The sequence below is a fragment of the Drosophila navojoa genome, chromosome 2, assembly GCF_054131105.1.
Source record: "Drosophila navojoa isolate 15081-1374.11 chromosome 2, UAZ_NAV_1.0, whole genome shotgun sequence".
NCBI lineage: Eukaryota > Metazoa > Arthropoda > Insecta > Diptera > Drosophilidae > Drosophila > Drosophila navojoa.
The window spans coordinates 31,695,711-31,718,633 of NC_142890.1; the positions used below are offsets into that span (position 1 = coordinate 31,695,711).

The 22,923-nt window shown below is 40.3% G+C and overlaps 5 protein-coding genes across 9 annotated transcripts; 2 read left to right on the forward strand and 3 right to left on the reverse strand.

Annotated features, from left to right (window-relative positions):
- Nucleotides 1-755: 755 nt before the first annotated feature.
- On the reverse strand, nt 756-6,497 carry LOC115564564 (epidermal growth factor receptor kinase substrate 8). Of its 5 annotated transcripts, none has more exons than XM_030389051.2 (7): nt 6,340-6,497; nt 3,193-3,595; nt 2,900-3,138; nt 1,999-2,686; nt 1,548-1,932; nt 1,142-1,482; nt 756-1,083 (listed from the first exon to the last, which is right to left on the reverse strand). In XM_030389051.2, exons 2-7 carry the CDS (start codon nt 3,589-3,591, stop codon nt 988-990), a joined length of 2,148 nt encoding a protein of 715 aa, XP_030244911.1. In that variant the 5' UTR covers nt 3,592-3,595; nt 6,340-6,497; the 3' UTR covers nt 756-987. The 5 variants fall into 5 exon arrangements, with proteins under 5 accessions (XP_030244911.1, XP_030244912.1, XP_089121725.1 ...); XM_030389052.2 differs by having other exon boundaries at nt 3,193-3,592; nt 6,340-6,488; XM_089265599.1 differs by lacking the exon at nt 6,340-6,497 and adding an exon at nt 5,888-6,302.
- An 852-nt stretch (nt 6,498-7,349) lies between these two features.
- On the reverse strand, nt 7,350-11,907 carry Irc (Immune-regulated catalase). Its single transcript, XM_030389054.2, has 12 exons — nt 11,758-11,907; nt 11,521-11,679; nt 10,744-10,852; nt 10,271-10,601; nt 10,007-10,202; nt 9,757-9,935; nt 9,124-9,692; nt 8,745-8,892; nt 8,411-8,578; nt 7,974-8,091; nt 7,744-7,906; nt 7,350-7,536 (listed from the first exon to the last, which is right to left on the reverse strand). Exons 2-12 carry the CDS (start codon nt 11,618-11,620, stop codon nt 7,503-7,505), a joined length of 2,115 nt encoding a protein of 704 aa, XP_030244914.1. The 5' UTR covers nt 11,621-11,679; nt 11,758-11,907; the 3' UTR covers nt 7,350-7,502.
- Nucleotides 11,908-15,172: 3,265 nt separating this feature from the next.
- On the forward strand, nt 15,173-18,176 carry Sf3a1 (splicing factor 3a subunit 1). The gene is made up of 7 exons (XM_030389048.2): nt 15,173-15,400; nt 15,502-15,666; nt 15,726-15,897; nt 15,957-17,434; nt 17,495-17,673; nt 17,734-17,904; nt 17,978-18,176. Exons 1-7 carry the CDS (start codon nt 15,292-15,294, stop codon nt 18,077-18,079), a joined length of 2,376 nt encoding a protein of 791 aa, XP_030244908.1. The 5' UTR covers nt 15,173-15,291; the 3' UTR covers nt 18,080-18,176.
- LOC108649922 (xylulose kinase) lies at nt 18,097-20,844 on the reverse strand. Its single transcript, XM_030389056.2, has 6 exons — nt 20,582-20,844; nt 20,059-20,180; nt 19,171-19,998; nt 18,898-19,119; nt 18,644-18,833; nt 18,097-18,582 (listed from the first exon to the last, which is right to left on the reverse strand). The coding sequence occupies exons 1-6, from the start codon at nt 20,642-20,644 to the stop codon at nt 18,346-18,348; spliced, it is 1,662 nt and encodes a 553-aa protein (XP_030244916.1). The 5' UTR covers nt 20,645-20,844; the 3' UTR covers nt 18,097-18,345.
- Nucleotides 20,845-21,228: 384 nt separating this feature from the next.
- Nucleotides 21,229-22,763, forward strand: EMC2A (ER membrane protein complex subunit 2A). The gene is made up of 4 exons (XM_018099108.3): nt 21,229-21,385; nt 21,533-21,941; nt 22,005-22,161; nt 22,226-22,763. Exons 1-4 carry the CDS (start codon nt 21,352-21,354, stop codon nt 22,505-22,507), a joined length of 882 nt encoding a protein of 293 aa, XP_017954597.1. The 5' UTR covers nt 21,229-21,351; the 3' UTR covers nt 22,508-22,763.
- The last annotated feature ends 160 nt before the right edge of the window (nt 22,764-22,923 follow it).

The window sequence follows — 22,923 nt, forward strand, 5'->3', positions numbered from 1 at the left end:
CTATATAGAGCGGTCCAACTAATAACTTCTGCCTAAGCCACTGTTGTATGTTTGCACATTTTCACAATTTGAAAATCATGTCATACGGCCTTGAATACAAAATTTTGAAAACTGTGACCATTAGCAGCGCTAAAAGTCATTTAATGTGTCTTATTTCGCCAATGGGGTAATTAAATATGTAGGCTACGCCAGATTCCGCTAATAGATGTAGTTGGACATGTTAAAGTACACAAGCACAAGTCAGATCTGAAATATCGTACCAAGCACTTGCAATTGATAAATAATCTTGTAAGGAAACACATATTGTTCAGGCATGAACATATGAATATACGAAGATCGTATACATACCTCCGACGCACTCAACGACTAGCAGGTAGTGCGCTGTGCAAAGATAAGGGTCACATGTACGGACTGCATAAATAGACAAATGAAGACCAACCCTTGCAACCCCAGAGTCAGATTACGAAGGAGACGAGCGCTGAGTCTTACAAACTCAGCGATAGGAGAAGAATAGCTAATAGCCAACGCGGAGTCTTACACACTCAGCGATAAGATAAGAATATGTAATAGCCCAATGCTGAGCCTTAAACACTCAGCAATAGATACATTAGGTTTAAGGGTGGAAATTATGCATGAGTCTGGGTATATAAACCCGGGCTCAGAAAAATAAAAATCAATACGAAACTAAACACCATCATAGTCTGTATTCGTTCACATACATTTTCTTATTAATGCATATAATATCTTGTATGGCGTTTTGATTAATTATTTAATTTACGCTTTTTATTTTCATATTGTATAGTATGCACAGATATGTATATATTAAAATAAATGAACAAAACATTATAAATAATGAAAGAATTCAAAGGTTTCTGTTGAATATGCGGACTAAATATATTCTAGTACCTCATAATCGTAGTTCATTTGATTCGAAATGTTCAAATCAACCTCCAATGCAAAAGTCAACATAGAGTAACAAAGGAATGCCTAGAAGACCTCATTAGGATCGCTGTTTGCTTGGTCAGCCTTTTGCCTGGCACGAGCTAGCTTCGCTGACAACTCGGATGATCGAATTGTTTTGTACTGAAATATTAGCGTTATGAATAAAGTTGATATGCAAATATAGGGAAAACAACTGTACCTCGCAGAAGTTCTTCTGTAGTACAATCTGTGAAATGAGTCGTCGACTTTCGCGCTGCCCAAAGTAACTCTCGATGGTGTGAGGAGAGAGCGCAAATATTTCCTCGCCGCTTAGCGTGTGCAGTCGCTTGACAATATTGTCGGAAAAGCCTTTGCCGCGCAACCATTCCTCCACTTCCTTGGGCGTGGACCTCTGAGTAATAAATATTTCGGGCGTCTTCAGGATTTCAAGATCCCTGCGCTGCTGTCTCTGTTGCAGCAAGACCTTCAGCTCGTCGTTAACATCGCTCTGCATAAGGTAGGCTTCATCATCGGCATCGCAGTCGTTGCGAGCACGCATTGCTGTTTGAAGACCATGGTATATTAAACGATTTAGCTAAGAGTTGGGAAGTTCCCTTAGAACACACCTGCAAGGGTTCCAGCAGCGGCCATGTTTCGTTTGAGGGTCCCACTCGGAGTCGGCGTTTGACTATCAGTTGCCGGTGGCATAGGTGGAGGGATCGGCACATTGGGCATGGAGTAGGATCGCGGCATGTTCTTCGCATTCCCCACCGGTTGCTGTGACTCACGGTCCCCATTCGGCACGTACATTGCCATCGTGTTGCGGTAAATTGGATTCTTTACTTCGCCATCTCCGTTTTCCATAGTTTCAGAGGCCAGTGATTCATTGTCGCGCATGTTCCTATTAAGTACGGGATCAAAATTGAAAGGGATTAAGACGGTGTGTGGTACGTAACCAATGCTCCCTGAAGAGTTCCGTGCCTTCCACCAGTTTTTGGAGTCGTCAATTACCTGCATATGCCAAATAGAAAATTATGAACATTCCTACACACTCAATCGTAGAAGATAACAACTCACCTCCAAGTATTCGCCCTTCGCAACATTTAGTTCCTTATCATTGGTGGCCGTCTTATTATAAGCGACCTCTGCGATATTTACGTTGCGGCTCTGAAGGCGACTGAGCCAAGTGCGGTTGCTTGTTGGACTTAGGGGAACGCCCACTGGCGAGGACGTTGGTGTTTTCTTGAGCACAGGTGCCAAATACGCTACCGGCTCATCCACTACCCAGTCTGGTGACCAGTCGTCATAGAAAATGGGATGGTATTTCCCTACGTGATCCTTGAATTGATCTTTCGGGACTGTCCAATTCGGGCCCAGACTAAGCCAGAGACTTTTCTCATTGGAGTCCAGAGTGGCATTCAGATAACCAATCGTTTCTCGACGTAGCAGAGGATTAACAACGCTCTCCGGTAGATGGGTTCCAGCGTATACATCATTGCAGACATTCACAATCGTTTGCAGGGATATGAAAACATTGTGAATTGGATCAGCGGCTTTGCTAAAATGGTTCTGCAGTTTGACTGCAAAATTAAGTGCCAACTTGATTTTGGCTAGAATATCATAGAACTCGGTCTCGATAGGCGGACGTGATCGTAAGACCAGCAGGCCTTCCCCATGGGGGTTATGCTGATTCTTCCGAGACTCCAACTCATGCAGTGCTTCAGCTGCGTAGTGCAATCTCGCAATGAAACGCTCCACGTCTTCGCTGTATTAAAGAAATATATAAAAAAGATAAAGCAAGTTAGAGAGCTCAGTAAGTTACATTATATTAGCTTTTGAATAAAGTCTTAGAATCTGTAAATAGCGTTTTCCCGTCTCGATATTTCAGAGATCAGCGAACTGACTACTTTTTAGTTGTGGGTAGTAAGTAAAAATAAGCAAATTAACAATAAACAATGTTGAGCACAGGAGTACATACAAGCAGTGATTGATTACTTGGACATCTCGATCGGTTTGCTCGCGATCCTGGGCATTCTTCTCAGCGGCAATTCCAGCTACGGCTGCTGCGATGCCGTACTGATCCTTCGCCTGTTGGTTGCCGGGACGTTCGGGCTTGGGCAAGCGTATGGGTGTCTTGTTGCGGTCCACGGTGACGGGGGAGCCGCTGCTTAGCTTGCGCAGATCTTCCACCAAGTGCACCGCACTCACGTCAGTAACCTATAAGCTACAGTTAACAGGTCGAACATGTATTTCACTCAACTGACAACTCACTTGAAATATGTGCATTTCAGTATTGCCCAGCGAGATTCCCGGAACTGAGAATATTAAAATATTATTGTATGTCTCCAGTGGATCGTCACTTATAAAAGCGGTTGGCTCCGTTATTAGGCTGCCCGGAAAGTTTTCGATCTCTTTCATGTCTTTATTAAGCATCAGCAACCACTGGCCATTGAAGCACATAAACATCTTATGGGGCCAAATGCCCCCTGTCTTATCCAGCTCAATTAACAATTTCATTTTCTCCTTTGGCTGCTTCACCTCAGCCTCATTTTTCAATTTAAAGGTGACCAAATGATCTAATGCATATGTCGGCTTGCTATCGTCGTTCTCGTATCCTTCAGCGAACTTATCACTGGAATGAGCTCCATTTTCATACCCGTTTCGCAGCATACTACTAATAAATAAACAGGGTATAAAAAAAAAAAAAAACTATTTAGAGCACATACCTACTTGTATAAGAATAAAACTATTAATGATCTTACGGTATGCTACTATTCATGTGGTACCATGGGTTCAAATACCTCTATCAAGGAATGCATAACTTATATGGCACATAATTTCTTAACTCATAATGGCACAATCAAGGTCAATAATATTCTAAGCTATTCCGTGACTGTTTTATACCGTTTAAATATCCAATTCAGTAAACAACTATTTTAAGCATATCAATGAAACCTCCAGTCTTTTGAAGTTGAAATCAACTCAATTTATCGACTCGTATTGATAATTCAAAAATAGAATACGTTATCAAGAAAAAAATGATAAAGTCGGAATACATAAATATAAATTTAGAATTTAAGGCTCTAACAAACGAGACACTGGGGCTCGTGCTGAGATGGCTAGATCGATTTACCTCGTCGTCCTGGTCATAGTGTTCTCCTGCCAGTTGCACACACGTAAACAGAAAAGATCTGCTCTGAAGCCTATTTTTAAACGAATCAGACTGATTCTGAGGTTTTGATTGAACATCAAAACTTGACATAGTATTTACAGCTCCTGAGCGCAGTGTGAGGGCAAGAGCATTGACACGTCGGACATTGACGCCTATGGTAGGCAAACTAGTTGAAGGTAATTAGAAGCTTTCTCAGGATATTTATGAATAAATCAATCTAAATGCGACATAAATGTTTTTGATTTTTTTCAACTGAATATATTATTTGTCTATTTCTTTATCAGTTTAAAATATGTTTTTGATTATAACGCCTTGGTATCCTTGGTATAAAAATACATTGATGTTTATTAAGTTTTATTTGAAATGAGTATATGGATTTGTGCAATGTCCGTCTTACTGTCCGTATGAACGCAGTTTATTTCGGCGCTATTGAAGCTAGAGACTTGAAATTTGGTGCACATACTCGTGTATTTCCGATTTATAAAGTTCTAAATTTTTCCCGATTCGGCCACTAGGGGCATAGAAAATCGGAAAATGATATTTCCGATTTACCCGAAATCATACTAGTTGATGAGAAAGAATGCTATGGTGTATATATATACGATCATTGGAGGCGTGGCAAATCGGATAAAACTGTATTTCTTAGAGTTTTAGTTTAGCTAGAACGCTAAAATGTTGTATGTGAGTTAATGTTATGATTCTATAAGGATTAATGAATGAAAAAATATACGTCTACGTCTTCTAAAGGCGTGGCAAATCAGACCTGAAGATATAGGGATTTTTAAAATTCTGCTATATTTTGGACACTATTTATTGACTTCAAATTCGGTATATATGTATACTCGGGCTGACCACCCTAGACGAAAAACTTTTGGCGGATATATGTCCGCCCACATGGGGCGTGGAAACTCGTATAAGTTTATATCTCCCAAAGTATAAGATCTAGAAGCCTCAAATTTGAATAGTTAAGTTACTAGTAATCTCCCAAAAATAATTATTGCGCCTCTATATGGCGTGGCATATCGAAGAGTACCCTGTAATTAAATTTTTGGAGCGTAAGCACTCAAATTTTATAGTTTGGTTACCGTTAGCTCGTTCTAAAAGCTAACCAAAAATGAGGTGTCTATGCCCAGTAGGGATGTGACAAATCGGGAGAAACTGCATTTTCTACAGTATTGAAGCTAAACTTAGCTACTCAAGATGAGATGGGAATGATGATTCTGCAATTGGTTACGCCCGACTTGTTTTTTTTTAGAAATCATTTCAAAATTTTCACCAATTACAGCAATAAATTAACAATAACAATCGCTGATTAAAGTTTAATATCTCTCTTGGTAAAACTGTCAATTCAATTTTTATTTTTGCTTCAGGATATTTTAAAAGATATGTCATATATTTTTTTTATACAAATTAAAAAAAAAAATCTCTTTCAGATAAAACTAACAATCGAGTTAAACGCAGTTTTTATTTTTAACATGACGGGGTATTCCGCAATTCATCATAACCGATTCGATCGATCAGTATTTTTTTGGTCTTTCAAAATATTCACCTACGCCTCACCACTATGGGTCGAAAGTATTTGAGGGTCCTGTTACTTGGTTTGACCATTGCGCGCCGATTCGATTTTTAGCTTTTTGACAACGCGTGAATTGAAGACCGCGCGACTGAGATTTCAATTAGGTACATTTTAGTTTATAAATATCAATACGGACACTACTTATATATTAGTGTTATTATATATATATGTATATATAATCGCTGTCTGTGTGAGCATAATTTATATAAAACACATACGTGTGCATTGAATATAGTTCGCGGAATACACCTGCGGACTCGTGAATGTGGTAACGCTGTGCTGATTAGATAAACATAGAATTGAGCGCTTGCTTTTGGTTTTGCTTTTGCTTTTGCACCTTTTCGACAATGCCACAATTTTCCGTTTATCGCATTACGTTTGGAAATTCTTGTCGTATGAAGCAATCTTTTATTTAATGCCCGTTACATAAGTCCAGCTATTATAAGCAAATCAATATAATTTTAGTCTCTGATTACGAATCAGTTGATGTTTGGGGCTTCTCAAACTCTGATTATTCTCATGACATCATGGGCACAATCGCTGGTCCGCACACTTTCTTTATCATACAGATCTTGATTTATGTATTATATCTGACATGTTTTCTTGTTATCAATCGGCTAACGAATTCATCATGCAACAACTAAATGCACGCGAGATGAGCAATGGTTACCTTAGGCCAGATATTCAGATACTGCACTACTTTTGTAGAAACTTCCACTCTCGATACGCCGCGAATCAAATTTGAACTAACTGCCAATGGCAATGGGCCAATGTGCCAATGGAGCGATATCAGTTGGCTCTCCACACACACCGACTATTAATTGATTGCTCGGAATTGTTTCAGTTGGTCTTATCTCACTGTATGAAAGAACTTTTTATCTACCTGTTTGTTTTTGTGTTCATTGCATGTATCATTGTTTCTGTTTGTGCTGCTACGTACTCTCAGTGCTATATGCCGAATGCCCAAATGCTATCGACAGAAGTATATACACATACATATTTTATATAATAAGAACGCTTCAATTCATTGAACAGCTAAAAAACCAGCAGCAAAGCTCTATTTGTTCACTTTATCAGCTCATTACATTCCCACTACTTGCATGTACCTCATTTTATAGTGTTGTAGCACGGTTTAAATAAGTAAGGAAATTAGTCAAAAATAAAATTGAATATTCATTCACATAAATAAATCATTTTAAAGTATCACAATCTTATATCCAAGGGGATGTCAGAATGCCGCAAGTTAACAATTTAATGCTTTTATAATACAATGAAAATGAAACCTTGCCTAAACTATTAAAATACACAATGGATCATTCTCTAATACTTCATTCATTCATTTAATAGTATTTTAATGTCCAAATGAAGACTTTTTCAATTAAAAAAGACAAGTGTACATTAATTTATTTAACGCTCTAAAAACAAGAGACAGGCAGATGACAAGAGTAATATGCTCCTTCACTTCGTTAATAAGCATATTGTGCATATATATTGTAATAAAAGAGTAAAGAGAGATATACTACACACACATATATGAGAGATATACTTTACATACTTATACATATGTCGACCGTCGAATTGAATTGAAGTATATAGATAGATAATAATTTTGAGTAAGCAGTGATAACATATTAAAATAAAACTACATGTACATATAAAGTATTATGAAAACGAAAGAGCTTCTGTGGATTTATAAGATTTATTGAATATATATCTAATGTTTAACAATTAGTTCAGTATGATGAGTTATGGCTTGTACTTCGGAACAACATCGAAAATCATCTTGATTTAAGTTGGATTCATATTTGGTCTCGCAGCTCTCCAGTCAGTTAATTATACAATATCGTTACATTTAACCAGGGGATTGCTGCAAATGAAAGTAGTCAACAATGTAATTACAATAGGGCCGCTTATCACTCGAATCCTGAACCTTTTATTAAATGCAAATCAACTTTTTCACTGCATTGTAACTCACTGCCTTCCGTCTTGTCACTTTTGATAGCGACTCTCGCCGACATGTGAGCTGTGATTTGCGTTGGTATTGTGCAAGAGTTGTAGATGTGGTTGCACTCACCTGTTTGACTGCAGTTGGAATATATTTTGGGGCACAGACAACATATCTGAGTTCAGGCACAACAGCTTCGTTCCGTTTATGGAACTGTACACCCTCAGCAGAGTGTCGTCAGTTGGCAATTTCCGCTGCTGATGACGCTGGTGTATTTTCGAGAATTGCTCAGCTAAAAGATTTGGATTCGGCCAATGGCTTCAAAGTACATTTTCTATCGTTATCAGTGCTTGCCTTACCCAGAATACACTTAAAAGTTGGCCCAACAGTTCCGTCAACAGTCTGCTCTGAAATTCCTCCGATTAATAGATCCACATCTCTCCAGCTTCGGTATATAGTCCTCAGTTTATCTACGATCTAAGATTGTAGTCGATCAAATCAACATGGGAAAATTAAGAGGGAGAAGGAAATATAGTGATTATGCCCTTGAAAACAAACAAACTATTCGCATATGTATTTAGTTTGCATCTTCATAATCAAATTCTATTTGATAGTAACTCCATTCATTATCAGAACTTTACTACTTCAGACACAAACTATCTGAATTGAAATTAAAAAGCATTTATTCCAAAGTTAACATGAAGAAAAAGTGTGTGTTTCTTGGTGAGCAAACCATAAGCATTATTGGAGAATGCATATATAGCCGAGACTATTCGTAGATTTGTCATTCACTCACCGTTTTTGGGATGACGGATTCGAAATCTATCCAACCCGCAATGTTTTTCTTATTGCCGCATGCTTCCAAGTACTTGTAATAAGGCTGTAGTCCGTGGTCTCGTCCTCTTTGAATGTCAAATGCTAAGACATCGGCATGTGTTGGTTTTGTCGGCTCATGCCACACAATCTGCAAAAAAGGTTGATAATGCTTATCCTCGGTTCAAATGTAAATTAAACAAGAGAACAATTCCAGGGTGGCCGACTAGGGGATACTCTTAGAGCAGATAGTTCGATCTAGTGGAACTGTTCTACTTGTGTTAACTTTGATTGTTGATTACATTGTTGTTACTTACAGCGCCCACGTAGAAGGGATCCATTTTCATGGATCGCTCATGCAGCAGACTCAGCAATATTTCGTTCAGTTTCTTGGAAGTATATTGTAGTTGGGGTCTGTATACTTCATTTTTCAGCTCAAATAGATTTGTAAGCGGAAGAATATTACTAAAAGAAAATTACAAATAAGAACTTTTATATCGGATAATGCATAATACTCATTCAAAAAAAAAAAAAAAAAACAGTGAGTTTATGCTATATCGGTTGGATAAATTCCAAAGGCCTTTTACGAATGGACAGAAGCTTATATGAGATGAATATAGTTTATCTTTATGAATGTTATATGAAATCAATATACAGTTTTAACTCCGGGAACAACTATAGAACTGCAACTCTTACTTATTAGATGGGGCAACTTCGTTCGTGGCGGCCAAGTTGTGGAGTACATTGGGAAGCATTGAGAAATAGAAACGAATGGCAGCCACTGCGAACTCATTAGACACCTCCGGAAGTCTCTCGTCAGGTGATGCTGGGGGCGTGGCAAGTACCTCAGCGGCCGCATCATTGCCCAGTACTTCAGTTAGCCACTCCCTCACAACGATGCGCCGATAAATGTCGATATTTACGGCCTTGGCTGCCTGGAATAATTGTTCATCGCTCCAGTTATTGTGCCGGGTAAGCAGCTCCGCAGCAATGCGATTGTGGTTCCTCATGAAGATCGTGTAGATCAGAATGGAGAGGGGACTGCTGTTGACACGTGAGTCGCCCGCAGTGAAGCAAGTCGTCGAATTGGCACTGCTTTCCCAAGCGCAAAATCTGTGATCCTCATCGTCCGGCGACGTTGGCAACAGGTTTTCGCTCGAGGTGGATTTCAGGGCGCCGTTAGTCAACGTTCGCAGTTTGCGCTCAGCGACGTCAGTGATGCCATAGAGCTGAGAAAGATCCAGGTTGCCAGTAGCTTGGTTCAGCTATGTTTTGTTGAGAGGATGCGGATGAGTGCAGTTACGGGTTTTCGAGAATAGCTACACCTACCTGCTCAGCAGCGCCAAAGGTGCACCTCTCGCCCACAGCAAGCGCGCTTCTCACATAGTTCAGGCAATTGGGCCAGTTATTTTTGTCATTGTATAGAATTGGCGCGCACAGAGGATGGTGGAAGCGGGGCTGTAGATTGTTCTGGTTGCGATTGCAGCATTCAATCGGATATCCATTGCCTGGAGAGTTAATGGAGATAAGCATTCGCTCTGCGACTCTCTTCTCCGGTTTTCGGAACGGGGGTTCTTACTCATCGACTGGGAAACGGGCTTGCTCATGTCGTGCTCCACAAACTGCGCAAACTGTACAAGAACTAAGTTGGAGTGTTTATTGTCGTCAGCGCTAGGGGCTCTTCCTGCTCCAGTTATGGATCGAGAGTCACTATCCCGATCATACAGCGCCATGCTTATAGACCAAGCCCCAGGCAGCTTATCCTCTCCAAACATCTGCAAAGGCAACGACATTTCAATCATCATCTACAGTTTACATTTTAATATATCTCCGCAATACTCGCCTCATGGAAGCCATTCTTGTAGTGGCGCGGGAGCAGGCGCCTAAAGGCGTGATGGCCCGTGCGTGGGCTGTTCAGCAACCGGTTGCACTCGACGCTTAGGGCGCTTCCTTCGGGCAGTGGCTTAGTCGCCAGGAACGTCCAGCACTCGTCTCCGCTGATACCTCTGGGCAGGCACTTGCTGTTATACATAAAGAGACTTCCCTTTAGGATTTTGAGGGCGATTTCACTGTCGAGCGTTGACTGTTCATTCGGTAGAGTGTCCAGCAGCTGGGTGTGTGAGATAGAGCCATTTTTAACTGTGATGTCGGAGCTTAAGAGAGTGTCCTCCAGCCTAAATACAATATATTTCGAAAGTTCTTTAGTTAATTCAAGCTTTATGTCACAATGGTCAGACCACATTGCACAAGCCACTTTCAAGAGCCAAATCTTCTTTATTATCCCCGAAACCAGTAACCTTAATTGCAATACGCAACCTTTTTTGTCTGTTTATTGAATCAACTCCAGACGCTAGAAATTCTGTCCATTCGGTCGGTGATATAGCATTGAGGTAATCCCTCACATCCTTCCGTAAACTGATATCAGCTGCAAGATAATTAAATAAACATTAGAATACTGTTATGATTAGCTTTTATTATTGAAAGCAAATAAAACAGATTATAAGGCAAACGTTTTTAATACAAATTATTTTACTTCTTTATGCATATACATATGCATATGCATGTATATCTTGTGTATTGTATATACATATGTATATATTATTTCATGGACTCTCATTTATTGGTCATTGGCAAATTTGGCTAAATGAAATATTTACATACTACATACAGTGTAGGTACATAAATATAGATTAAGCCGATAATTAGACATAATTTGTGAGTCCATCAACCCAGTGACGGGCACCTTTCAAACATTCTAGTTCCTATCTACATTCATACAGCAAATCACACGCGCAATCACTTTGTGAGTGCGCTTCCTCTTCTTCCCAAACTGAATAGAAATTTTGTTATTGCTTATTGTCGTCTACTCGCAATGGAATTTTCAGAGTAAGAATATTTGTATGTTTGTCTGTATGAATGCAATGTTTATAGGGTAAGTCAGGCATTTCAACAACAACAATTTCTGGATACAGGATAAGCAAATAGCGAGTTAAACTTATTGTGATACAAGAATACATACATATGTATATATTTAGCTTATTTAATACTTGACAAACTTTGTTCCATTGCATCATGCTATAGAATTACACTTACATTGTTGAAACGCAAGCACTTTAGCGTTATAGCCGGACCCAGGAGATGAAGCCGCTAATATTAGGAGATTGAGCAGCCAGAGGTAAGCATTTCGCTTCATTTTCAATTTCTTTGTGCTTGAATGTTGGTGTTTTCACAATGTGACGACGTTCTCAGAAACTGAATACGTAAACAAGATTCGATCTATATATTTATATGCCCAAACAAACAAAATATAATAGGCAATTGCACTATTACACGGGTTATTGATAAGAAATTATTAATCTTCGCAGTAGTCACATAGTCGAGTAGTGCCAGCTGTAGGGCGATTCAGACATTACTGAATTGAAATGCAAATCGCAACACGCTTCGAAGCTGAGCTGAGCTGAGCAGAGCTCCGCTTTGTCATTATCAGAATGAGCGCAGCTGTAAAGTCGATTTCGTTGCCTCTCGGAGAGGACCGCAATGGGGCTTAGCTCAAAGCTAATTTTGAAATACCCTCTAGTCAATGCTCATTTCAATTTGTATACTGGTAAGTATATTCATCAATCAATTTTTACACTCATTTAAATATTGCAAATTATGCAAATTATGCTGGTCGTCACAATATTTACGGCTTTTTATCTTGTAACTTCCCATTTTTCAGAATAGAGTATTTATAAGTCGAAGCGGAAAATAAAAAAGTTTCGATTTTGTTTTGATTCTTCATCACATACGCACGCTTTCCATACATACTTAATACTATGTACGCATTATTCATATTTCCTTCTTCTTTGTCTTGGACTTTCAAATATTCAAATTCGGATCAAAATCATATAATGTGTTTACGATTTAATTGCTATAACAAAGTTAAACGAACACATGTACATTCATATATTCTGTCACGTATACATGTATATTCATACATATGCACATATGTATGTATGTAAATGAATGGAATGCGAACATCTCTTTATTTGTAACGCGTGTGGTATGCATGCATTTGTATATATGTATGTATGTATGTAGGTATATATGTAGATATGTACACATTTTTACATACATATGTACATACATGTGCACATATTGTGAGCAATGTAAATTACTCTTTTAAGAGATGCGTAACAAAGATCATGAATTAGTAGTATACATATGAATGTACATATGTACATACATACGTACATACATATATGAAAATACATGCATATGTGTGTATGCACATATATAAATACGTACACAATGCAATTGTGTAATTGATCAAGTGCAATATATATTCGATATAACCAATGCAACAAGCACGACACAATAAAATGTCAGGCAGCCAGAGCTACGCAAAGAGGAAATACATAGTCGCGCCCAGTGCTTCTGCTAGCAACGCTGGACGTTAAAAACGCCTTCAATAATAGCAGGATCTGTCGACCTGGTGAAAGGCAAAGGCGATCCCAACTCACCTTCGGCTTATTGCCCATTGTGTATGCTAAACACAGCGGGGAAGCTGTTAGAAAAGCTCATAAGACCCAGACTACTCGCCATAGTAGAGGCCGCTGGAGGACTTAGCCCCAGGCAACACGGGTTCAGAGCTGGAAAATCCACAATGGGAGCTATGGATGAAGTGGTTCAGGCAGCCAGAGCTACGCAAAGAGGAAACGCATACTCGCGCCCAGTGGTCCTGCTAGCAACGCTGGACGTTAAAAACGCCTTTAATAGTGTAAGATGGACCGATATGCTTACTTCCTTGGAGCATCGTTTCCATATACCGGAGTACCTGATGAATATGAGCAGGAGCTATTTGCAGGATCGAATACTCCTGTACTCTACACAGACTGGTACGAAACGGTATAGAGTGACTGCAGGAGCTGCACAGGGGTCAGTCCTGGGACCAGACCTGTGGAATATCAGGTACGACGACATCCTAAGACTGGAAATGCCTGAAGACACTTTACTAATTGGTTATGCCGACGATATCGCAGCCGTTATTACTGCCAGAAACACCGTAGAGGCCCAAAAGAGACTTACCCAAGTCATGATCCGCACGCAGACAGCTCTCGAGGATTGGAACCCATAAAACAGAGTTACTTCTGTTCACGGGGAAGCAGATCCCAACCGAAATAGAGATGCGAGTAGGCGGAAACCTTATAAAGACTCAGAGAACATTGAACTATCTAGGCGTTAGACTAGACAGTAAACTTACCTTCTGGGAACAGCTGAAGCATGTCACGCGGAAAACAGCGACAGCAACGGGATCTTTGAGTAGACTGATGGCAAACATCGACGGCCCGACGGCAGGAAAACGAAGACTTCTCATGGAAGCGACAAATGCGATATTGCTATATGGAAGTGAAGTATGGGCGGACACCTTAAAGGCGAATGTAAGGCGAAAACCGATGTTATCAGTGCAACGAAGAGCAGCTTTAAGGATAACATCGGCGTACCGCACAGTCTCCGGGGCTGTGACTGTGATAGCAGCAGTCATACCGGTTGACTTGCTTGCCCAAGAGCGGAAAAAATATGGAATCTTCGGCAAAGAGGAGAATTCTCAGAACAGGCGGCAAAAAGTATAAGACAGCAAACCATAGTCTCGTGGAAGGCGAGATGGTCATACGAAAGGTATGAAAGATGGACCGCTAGAATAATCCCCGATCTAGAGAAGTGGATAAATAGAAAACACGGTGAAACGTCGTTCTATTTTACACAACTACTCTCCGGACATGGATACTTTCGAAAGTATCTGAATAAGATGGGAAAAACTGCTGAATCCAGCTGTATTTACTGCGAAAATGCAATGGACGATGCAGAACACACTTTCTTCAACTGCAACAGGTAGTCGGAAGAAAGAATCGACCTGGCAGAAACAGTCGGTGAAGTCAAAGAGACATTAGTACAGCAAATGTGCAGTAGCATAGATGCTTGGAAAACAGTCTATGACGAAAAGGTTCTTCGGCGGAAGAAGTATGACCTGGACGCAGGCACAGAGAGGGCAATGCTTATTTAGAGCACAATATGGGGCTCCACCTTGAAGGTTAATGCGGGATAACTCCTGGTTCCAAGGTGGTTTCGAGCCCCAGAAGAGGAGGATTTTTTAGTCGGTAAGCAATCCGACACACCGGTCAGAGTGACGACGTGACTACACCGTAAAGCATTTTTTCCTACCTCAACCCACGAAAAAAAAAAAAAAAAAAGAGTACGCTAACATTTTGTCTTATCAATAAATTATTAAACAGAGATATCCACTTTTAGATGTTTTCACATTAACAATTATGTATTGTTACTAATCAGAGAACATAAAGACCGGACATCTAGTGTAAAGCGTTTTGCAACCAATTTTTTTCGAGCATTAGTGTTCTCTGGTTAGTGGTATAATTAAAAAGAAAAACGGATAAAGTTATGTAGGTGTTTCAGAAGAGAGAGTTAAAAAAACACTACCAATTAATTACATTCTTTATTATAATTTCCTAGAAGCCATGAGAATTAAAATGAATTGTATTTTTATTTTCGATAGCTTAAGACTTAATCTCTCTCAAAAATAAATGTAAATAATAAATAATAACATAGAAGTAATTAAACTGAACATTTAGAAAATATCTTATTTATTATTATTTTCTATCCGAGCTCAGTATTTTTAAAAGCATTTTTGGTATTTTGGGTTATTATTTATTATTATTTTATATCCGAGCTCAGTATTTTTAAAAGCATTTTTGGTATTTTGGGTTATATTGCTGCAGTCACACTTAAATTTAGCAGTGTGAAAATTGTGTGTTTATAATCAATTTTAACTTAAATTATTAAATAAATCTGAGGCAAGAGTAATTAAAAATGCCCTTACTAGAATCGGATAACGCCAATGAGCAATTCTATAATGAGCAATCCAAGCCGATGTCCGGGCCCATCATTGGCATCATATACCCGCCACCGGAAGTTAGAAGCATCCTTTTATAAATAAATTAATATAAAATTTCTTATTTATTATTTAGAAACATTAAATAGGTTTTCTTTAGACTCAATTAATAATAATTAACTAAATAGATATTGTTGATAAGACCGCCAGCTTCGTTGCGCGGAATGGACCGGAGTTTGAGGCTCGCATCCGGCAAAACGAGCTTGGCAATCCGAAATTTAACTTCTTGAACGGAGGAGATCCATATCATGCGTATTACCGGCACAAGGTTAATGAATTCCGAGAAGGCAATGGTAAGTATTTGAGTTAGATAAAAGTATACTTTTATTGTAATTTTCCTTTATTCTAATAGATAACAGCAGCTCGGCTGTAAGCGGCATAAAGCAGTTAGCCGTGACGAGTGCTGCGCAGCAACGGCAGCAGGAGCTCTTAAAGCAGGTAGTGGAACAGCAGTTCGTACCAAAGGAGCCGCCACCTGAGTTCGAATTCATCGCTGATCCTCCTTCGATTTCCGCATTAGACTTGTAAGTTGATTCAGAATACATAATAACTGAATATATATACTATAATGCTAATCTTGTAGAGACATCGTCAAATTAACCGCTCAGTTTGTGGCCCGAAATGGACGACAGTTTCTCACGAATCTAATGAGCAGGGAACAGCGAAATTTTCAATTTGATTTCCTCAGACCCCAGCACTCGCTATTTCAATATTTTACCAAGCTATTGGAGCAATACACCAAAGTGCTGATTCCTCCAAAAGATCTACTGGCAAAGTTGCGTGCGGAGAGTGCCCCCGGGCGGGCAAGTATGGTCCAAGTGCTGGAGCAGGTCAAATATCGAGCCAATTGGCAGCGACATCAGGAGGCACAGCGGCGCCGGGAAGAGGAAAAAGTAGAACGTGAACGTGTCGCCTACGCGCAGATCGACTGGCATGATTTCGTCGTAGTAGAGACGGTCGACTATCAGCCCTTTGAGAGCGGAAACTTCCCACCGCCAACAAATCCCGACGAAGTTGGTGCTCGTGTACTGATGGAAGAACGATTAATGGAGGAAGAAGGCGACATAGAAATGCAAATCGAGTCTGATGAAGAGGAAGACTCTCCACTGGTTAGTCATATGGACAGTGGCGTTAAACTATCGCAAATGGAAAATCGGGTGGGAATTCAAATGAAGAACTCTACAGCTTATGGACAACCTTTGAGCACAAATCGTGACAACACTCAGGTTCAAGACATGGACGAGGCCTCTAGTGATGAGGATACGCCCACTACAAAAATGCAGCCGGCTGTTGCGCCAATGTTACCTCCTACCCACGACAAGGTCGTGGTCAAGAAATACGATCCAAAGGCGGCGCAAACAAAGCCGGTGCAAGCTCCTACAGATGAGTATCTAATATCTCCGATTACTGGCGAGAAGATTCCGGCTTCCAAGGTGTCAGAGCATATGCGTATTGGCCTCTTGGATCCACGCTGGGTCGAGCAACGGGACAAGCACACCGTGGAGAAGATCAACCAAGACAATGTCTTCGCAGCGGGAACGGCCATTGAGGCCAGTCTGAAACAATTGGCCGAACGACGTACCGACATTTTTGGCGTAGGTGACGAGGAAACCGTCATCGGAAAGAAGCTCGGGGAAGAGGAAACCAAAAAGGACGACCGCGTTACCTGGGACGGCCACACGTCCAGTGTGGAGGCAGCAACGCGGGCAGCTCGCGCCAATATAACACTTGAAGATCAAATACATCAAATCCACAAAGTCAAAGGTCTGCTGCATGACGAAGAGAAAGAAAAAATCGGACCGAAACCTGTGGGCAACAAAGCGACGTTGTCTGCTCCACCGCAGCCACCTACTAAGAACCAGCACAGCAGCAGTCATCAGCACAGCCAAGCCCATCAAGGCCAGCATCATCAAGGTGGCATGCCGCACCACCACGCGCAGCACCATCATCATCAGTCGCAGCAACAGCCGCCGTCGCTCCATCAACACCATCAGCAGCAGCAACATGGCATGTCTCAGACCTCTAATCCAGTTATGATGATGCAGAGACCGCCTATGATACGTATGTAATGCATTTATAGTTTAACGATAAATCTAAGTAATGTCCTCTCTTTTGTTTTAGCGACACCTTATGGCGGTGGCTCCAGTGGGTACATGGGTATGCCACCCGGCAACAATCCACAACAGATTTCACCAGCACCTCCAGTCGAGCTGATGCCTGTTGAGGAGGAGCCGCCTACTAAGAAGATGCGCTCCGAAGATAATTTGATACCCGAAGCAGAGTTCATAGCCCAACACAAGGTTAGTTACAGCCTATATACCACTATGGATTGATACTTATTTAAATTCTGCGGTTTTCAGAGTCCTGTGACCATACAGGTGCAAGTGCCGAACACGGACAAATCGGAATGGAAGCTAAATGGGCAGATGATTGCCATTACCCTTGCGCTTACTGATCCGATTGCGAATCTTAAATCCAAGTTGCAGGACGAAACGGGAATGCCCCCAGCAAAACAGAAAATATTCTACGAGGTAAGCTCGATTTGCATGCTTAGCTCTGACCAAATCCTGTAGTCAAAGTTTGCATTTCATTTCAATCTTGCAGGGTATGTTCTTTAAGGATAGCAATACCATGGCATTCTACAACTTGCTAAGCGGCACTACGGTGCATCTGCAGGTCAAAGAACGCGGCGGCCGAAAAAAGTAAGCAGCTTGCGCCCGATGCTAGAATACATTTTCAATATGTCAAACTTTATTTTTTGTGAATACTTAATCGAACAATATAAAAGTGGTTAATCACAGAGTTTTTTTTTTTTTTGTTAATTGCACTTTAGTCTTGTATGCCGTTATAAGAAATGAAGACTGGAATGTGGAATTGAAAAACTTGACAGATATCCAAATCATGGGACGCAAAGTAAGAAGAGACGGACGACCACTTGTTGAGTTTGTGGTGACCGTATCATGAGAATTAGTTTAATGACCAAACTGGCTCTCTAGGATGTGGGCCATATCCCTATACCTCTGTAGCATGGGCGTGTAGATGGACCCACTATCCTTATTAGGTTCGCAAACGAGCTTTAAATGGTTTGGGGTCTGGCCCAAGATAAAGTTGCGATAGCTTTTAATAGACTCCGTGTTGCTAATGTGATGCAGATGATACGCATAGGCTGCCCGATATGCAGCACCAAGAAGAGCTGCCTCGCTTTCATTCTGAAAAACAAAACAGCAATCGTAAAAATACCATTTCAAGCAATTTTGAATTATTATTTACTTGTGTGTAAACTGGTGCATTGAAGACATCGGCAATGACTTGCAGTATGGACTTGTTGACGGATGCACCGCCAGTAACAAGAATATTTGTCTGGCTGCCAAAGTGGAAGCCCATATCCTCCGCGATAGCTCGATGATGCAGCATTTGACCCTCGACTAAAGCACGAATCTCAATTTGCGGCGAGCTGAATCTATTAAAAGAGCCAATGAGAGCTTCAATTTTGTCACTCAAATGGTTTCCATCTTTTCACTCACTTAAGCACACCCTTTGCAGCATCGTGCGAACTGCTGTTCATATCCTTGTTCCAGCGCAGCGTTCCTTTAGCTTTTGGTATAATCTCCATCTCATTAAAGTGCAGTGCCATATTTCCGAAATTGCCTCGTGGCGTCGAGTCTAACAGTTCATTGAATCTTTCCCAGTTGTTATCAGCTTCAGATTTTTTTAACGCTTCACGAACGAGTGATCCATTTCTAAAACTATGAAATCATTTTTAGTGATCTGCGCAAAAACGATCTTTGTATACCTACCATAAAAGACCCATATATTCATGAGATTCAGTCGGGTGACATAGGACATGTCCCTCTTCCAAATTGGGGGGCTCGTCTAAGGTCATCATAAGCGTATCACTAGTTCCCAGCGAGATACTCAGCCAGTTCTTGTCGACAAGCATTCCGGCCAAAGCAGACGGATTGTCTCCCGTACACGCTACCACTTTGCATGTGGGTGGAAAGCAAAAGCGCTGCACGAAATAGTCACTCACATTGCCAAGAATGGAAAATCCACTGACTGGTTCCCCAAGGCGCTCCTCCAGATCTGGCGCACAAGCATTGAGACACGTTTTTGACCACGTCTTATTACGAATATCCAACAGATTCATGCCGGAGCCGTCGGCATAGTCAATGGACGCCACTTTTCCCAGAAACAGCGAGGCCAGAAAACTGCTGACTAATGAAATACGCCGTGCGTCCTCATATGCATGTGTGCGTTGCTGGTAAATTTTGCGAATTTGTGGTCCTGTGAAGCGCGCGTAGCACTTGGAGCCCGTCTTCTGAACCATTTCAGTATGCCCACCAATAGCCGTCTCCATTTCAAAGCATTGCTTTAATGTAGACGCATCCATCCATATAGGCGTTCGGTTAACAACAAACGCTGAGTCGTCGATTTGCGCGTGCAAAAACTTATCGGCATCTAAGTTTTGTAGAGCCGTAATGCCGTGCTTCGACCAGTAAAGAGAGCCGTGCTGCTGAGCAGATCCACTAATGGCGAGGACAGTGCTAAGGTCTACCTCCTGCATCACTAAACGATCCAACACAATATCCATTGCCTTAACCCACATCACCGGCTGAACAAAGTACCTAATACATTTAGACTTTCGTTAGCTAGAGAGTTCCTTGAGTTCACTACGGTTTACTTACTCGAATTTATTGGGGCCTGGGTTCGCCCCACCTATGGTTCGAAACTCCGGTAAGTCGCTATCGAATTTAGCCTCAGCTGTGGCAACCACGTTCAGTTCTGAATTCAAAAGGATGGCCTTTAGCTGAAACGGGCAAAGTTGTCATTGTAACTACGGCAGACACACCTCAAAATTAACGACCAAACATTAGCAGAGGACAACCCGAAGGGTAATTAAACTGTAAGTGCTTGCGTCATGTCAAACCCGTTAAATAGGCAAAATGATGAGCTGGCATACATATGCAAATAGCTTTAAAAATACGCATTTTAATATAAACAATGCTCACATTGAGCGATAAGAACATCATGATTTCTTATTGATAACAACTAATGGCAAGTTTTGCATTTGACCTTTCACAATAACCTTTTTGTCTTTGGCCCATCACCGAAGAGCGTTATCACCTTAAAACTGAGGTGGAGTTGTCAAGGTCATGCAAGGCATTAAACAATATTTAAGCTATAAATCAACTATTGTTTACTCTTTACCTTCTGCGTGCTCAAATCAAACCCCAAAAAGGTTTGTTTAGCATCCTGCTCCTCTTGCGGCATTCTTCGGATGTGTATTATTTAATCCACTTATCGAAAAGTTAGAAGCACTCTTATATACTCAATTCTATCGTTCAGTTATGAACACCTTCGCTTTAGATAATAAAATAACATTGACGGTTTTGAAGTAGCAAATCAAACGTATCAACTGCTGACTTTATTGTGAGCTAATATTAATTCGCTGTTAGGATTGCCACATTGTCTTTAAAACTACAACCCACATCTGTATGTATATTCTGCGTTAATGGTATTCCATTAACGAATTTTAAAATATATCATAATTAAGAATAGCAATAATAACTTGAGCATTCACTCACGTTAAGATGTGTTTGGCTAATCAAACTTTCAAAAAAATTAAAGATAGTCATTAATTTCATTATTCATTATTCGTAGATGGCAGGCGTTATAGTACATAGAACAAAGTTCTTTATATAGCCATGGATTGTAATGACTTAAAATATTGTGTAGCAAGCTAATAGATTATTAATATTTTTATTTTTAATCAACGAAATCATTATACAAATATTTGTGTATGAAGAACATTTTCAATTTAAATCGCAAATGACAAAAATTTCATCGGTAAGACATATTGAAATTCTATCGAAACTTCAGTAAAATCATCGCTTAAACTTATTTCACCTATCGATTACCTTCTGACTTGACTTTTTTAATAAATTGACAATTAATAAATTAAAAGATTTTAAATAATAATGTCGCTAAATTATGAAGAAATGAGTTGGTCAGGTAAATATTTCAAATACCAGAACTTGTGGATAATTTATAGGCTTTATTTTCATTGATTAAATATGCGTGACCACTTGCTAAAATTAAATTTTACATATAATGTAATAACGAAGCTTAATTAAATATTACGTGGAACTGAACTTTCAGATGTGCGGGATCAGTTTAGAAAGTGGCGTGAGGAGTCTGGACGTCACAGCGAGGATGTGGTTCAACTGTGGGTAGCCGTCCTCGAGGACAAAGTCCACAAAACAGGCAACGAAAGACATTTGATACTCGAGCAGGTGATTGTTGCTGCACTGGACACCGCACGCTTTGACATTGCCACCAATTGCACCAAGCAGCTGAGTGCCGAGTTCCCAGGTAGCTTGCGTGTGATGAAATTCAAGGCGATGCGCTTGGAAGCACTTGAGCAGTACGACGCCGCCAACGAAGTATTAGATGCCATAATTGAAAAGGATGAGACAAATGCGGCGCCGCGCAAAAGGAAAATAGCTATAATGAAAGCTCGCGGACTTCGTTTGGATGCAATTAAGGAACTTAATGCATATCTCAAAAAGTATAACACCTATAATATGTTTGTAAATGAATGAGTCTTATATAAATATTATGATTATCATAGATTCATGTCGGATCAGGAAGCATGGCAAGAGCTCTGCAACTTATACTTGGCCGAGGGTGAGTTCGGCAAGGCAGCCTTTTGTATGGAGGAGGTATTGCTTCACAATCCCCACAGTCATCTAATACATCAGCGACTTGCGGACATCCGATACACCATGGTAATTGAAAAGACTCCCGCCTCTCTCTCTGGTTATACATATCATCACCATCTTATATATTCAGGGCGGCGTTGAAAATATTGAAATAGCGCGCACGTATTACTCGCAGGCCATTAAGCTCAATCCGCACAACTTGCGAGCACTTTATGGTTTGTTCTTGTGCTGCAGCTATCTGGCAAACTCTAAAGCAGTTAGCTTGAAGCGTAAGGAGTCTCAAAAACTGGCACAATGGGCATTGGAGCAGGCTATGGAGCATACCGCAAGGCATTCACCTATCGATAATAATGACAAGTGGATTGCATCATTGGATTCAGCTTTTGGCAATCTGGAGATCAAGTCAAACTAATCGATAGCTTCTGCCGATCGGATTAGCATAGGTGCAATACCCGACAGAACGTAAATTATTCCAAATATGCTTAAAAGTGACGAATACTTTTTGAAGCACCTACCACTAACATATATACATAAAAAATATAAATTCAATATGAATCAAAGTTTCATCTTATACTTTCTTATGGTGTTCCCCATCAGCTGGATAGATCCTTTATAAAACTTGTAAGCTCGTAAATAAAACTAGCAGAATATATATGACACACAAAATTCGAATTCATTTGTTTATTAAATGCAGAGAAAAAAATATTGAAGCTTACTATTAAATTGACAAACATGAGCTACAAATATTAGATACAAATACATCCAAAACAGTAAGTTTTATTCTTAAATAGTTTCTAACTTGATAACTGTAATTTATGGTTAAGTGTG

Excerpts from the sequence above, each read along its gene's own strand:
- LOC115564564 (XM_030389049.2), bottom strand. The coding sequence starts at position 5,701 with ATGGTCAAACCAAGTAACAGGACCCTCAAATACTTTCGACCCATAGTG. Across the intron at positions 1,483-1,547 it reads CGCTGCTGGAACCCTTGCAG|CAATGCGTGCTCGCAACGAC; the intron begins GTGTGTTCTAAG and ends GTCTTCAAACAG. Across the intron at positions 1,084-1,141 it reads TACAGAAGAACTTCTGCGAG|TACAAAACAATTCGATCATC; the intron begins GTACAGTTGTTT and ends CTAATATTTCAG.
- Irc (XM_030389054.2), bottom strand. The coding sequence starts at position 11,620 with ATGAAGCGAAATGCTTACCTCTGGCTGCTCAATCTCCTAATATTAGCG. Across the intron at positions 9,936-10,006 it reads GCCCGTTTCCCAGTCGATGA|GCAATGGATATCCGATTGAA; the intron begins GTAAGAACCCCC and ends TTAACTCTCCAG. Across the intron at positions 7,537-7,743 it reads TTCCAACTGCAGTCAAACAG|CAATCCCCTGGTTAAATGTA; the intron begins GTGAGTGCAACC and ends TTTCATTTGCAG.
- Sf3a1 (XM_030389048.2), top strand. The coding sequence starts at position 15,292 with ATGCCCTTACTAGAATCGGATAACGCCAATGAGCAATTCTATAATGAG. Across the intron at positions 15,401-15,501 it reads CCCGCCACCGGAAGTTAGAA|ATATTGTTGATAAGACCGCC; the intron begins GCATCCTTTTAT and ends TTAACTAAATAG. Across the intron at positions 17,435-17,494 it reads GCAGAGACCGCCTATGATAC|CGACACCTTATGGCGGTGGC; the intron begins GTATGTAATGCA and ends CTTTTGTTTTAG.
- LOC108649922 (XM_030389056.2), bottom strand. The coding sequence starts at position 20,644 with ATGCCGCAAGAGGAGCAGGATGCTAAACAAACCTTTTTGGGGTTTGAT. Across the intron at positions 20,181-20,581 it reads TTGATTTGAGCACGCAGAAG|CTAAAGGCCATCCTTTTGAA; the intron begins GTAAAGAGTAAA and ends TGCCCGTTTCAG. Across the intron at positions 19,120-19,170 it reads GAATATATGGGTCTTTTATG|TTTTAGAAATGGATCACTCG; the intron begins GTAGGTATACAA and ends ATGATTTCATAG.
- EMC2A (XM_018099108.3), top strand. The coding sequence starts at position 21,352 with ATGTCGCTAAATTATGAAGAAATGAGTTGGTCAG. Across the intron at positions 21,386-21,532 it reads TGAAGAAATGAGTTGGTCAG|ATGTGCGGGATCAGTTTAGA; the intron begins GTAAATATTTCA and ends CTGAACTTTCAG. Across the intron at positions 22,162-22,225 it reads CGGACATCCGATACACCATG|GGCGGCGTTGAAAATATTGA; the intron begins GTAATTGAAAAG and ends TTATATATTCAG.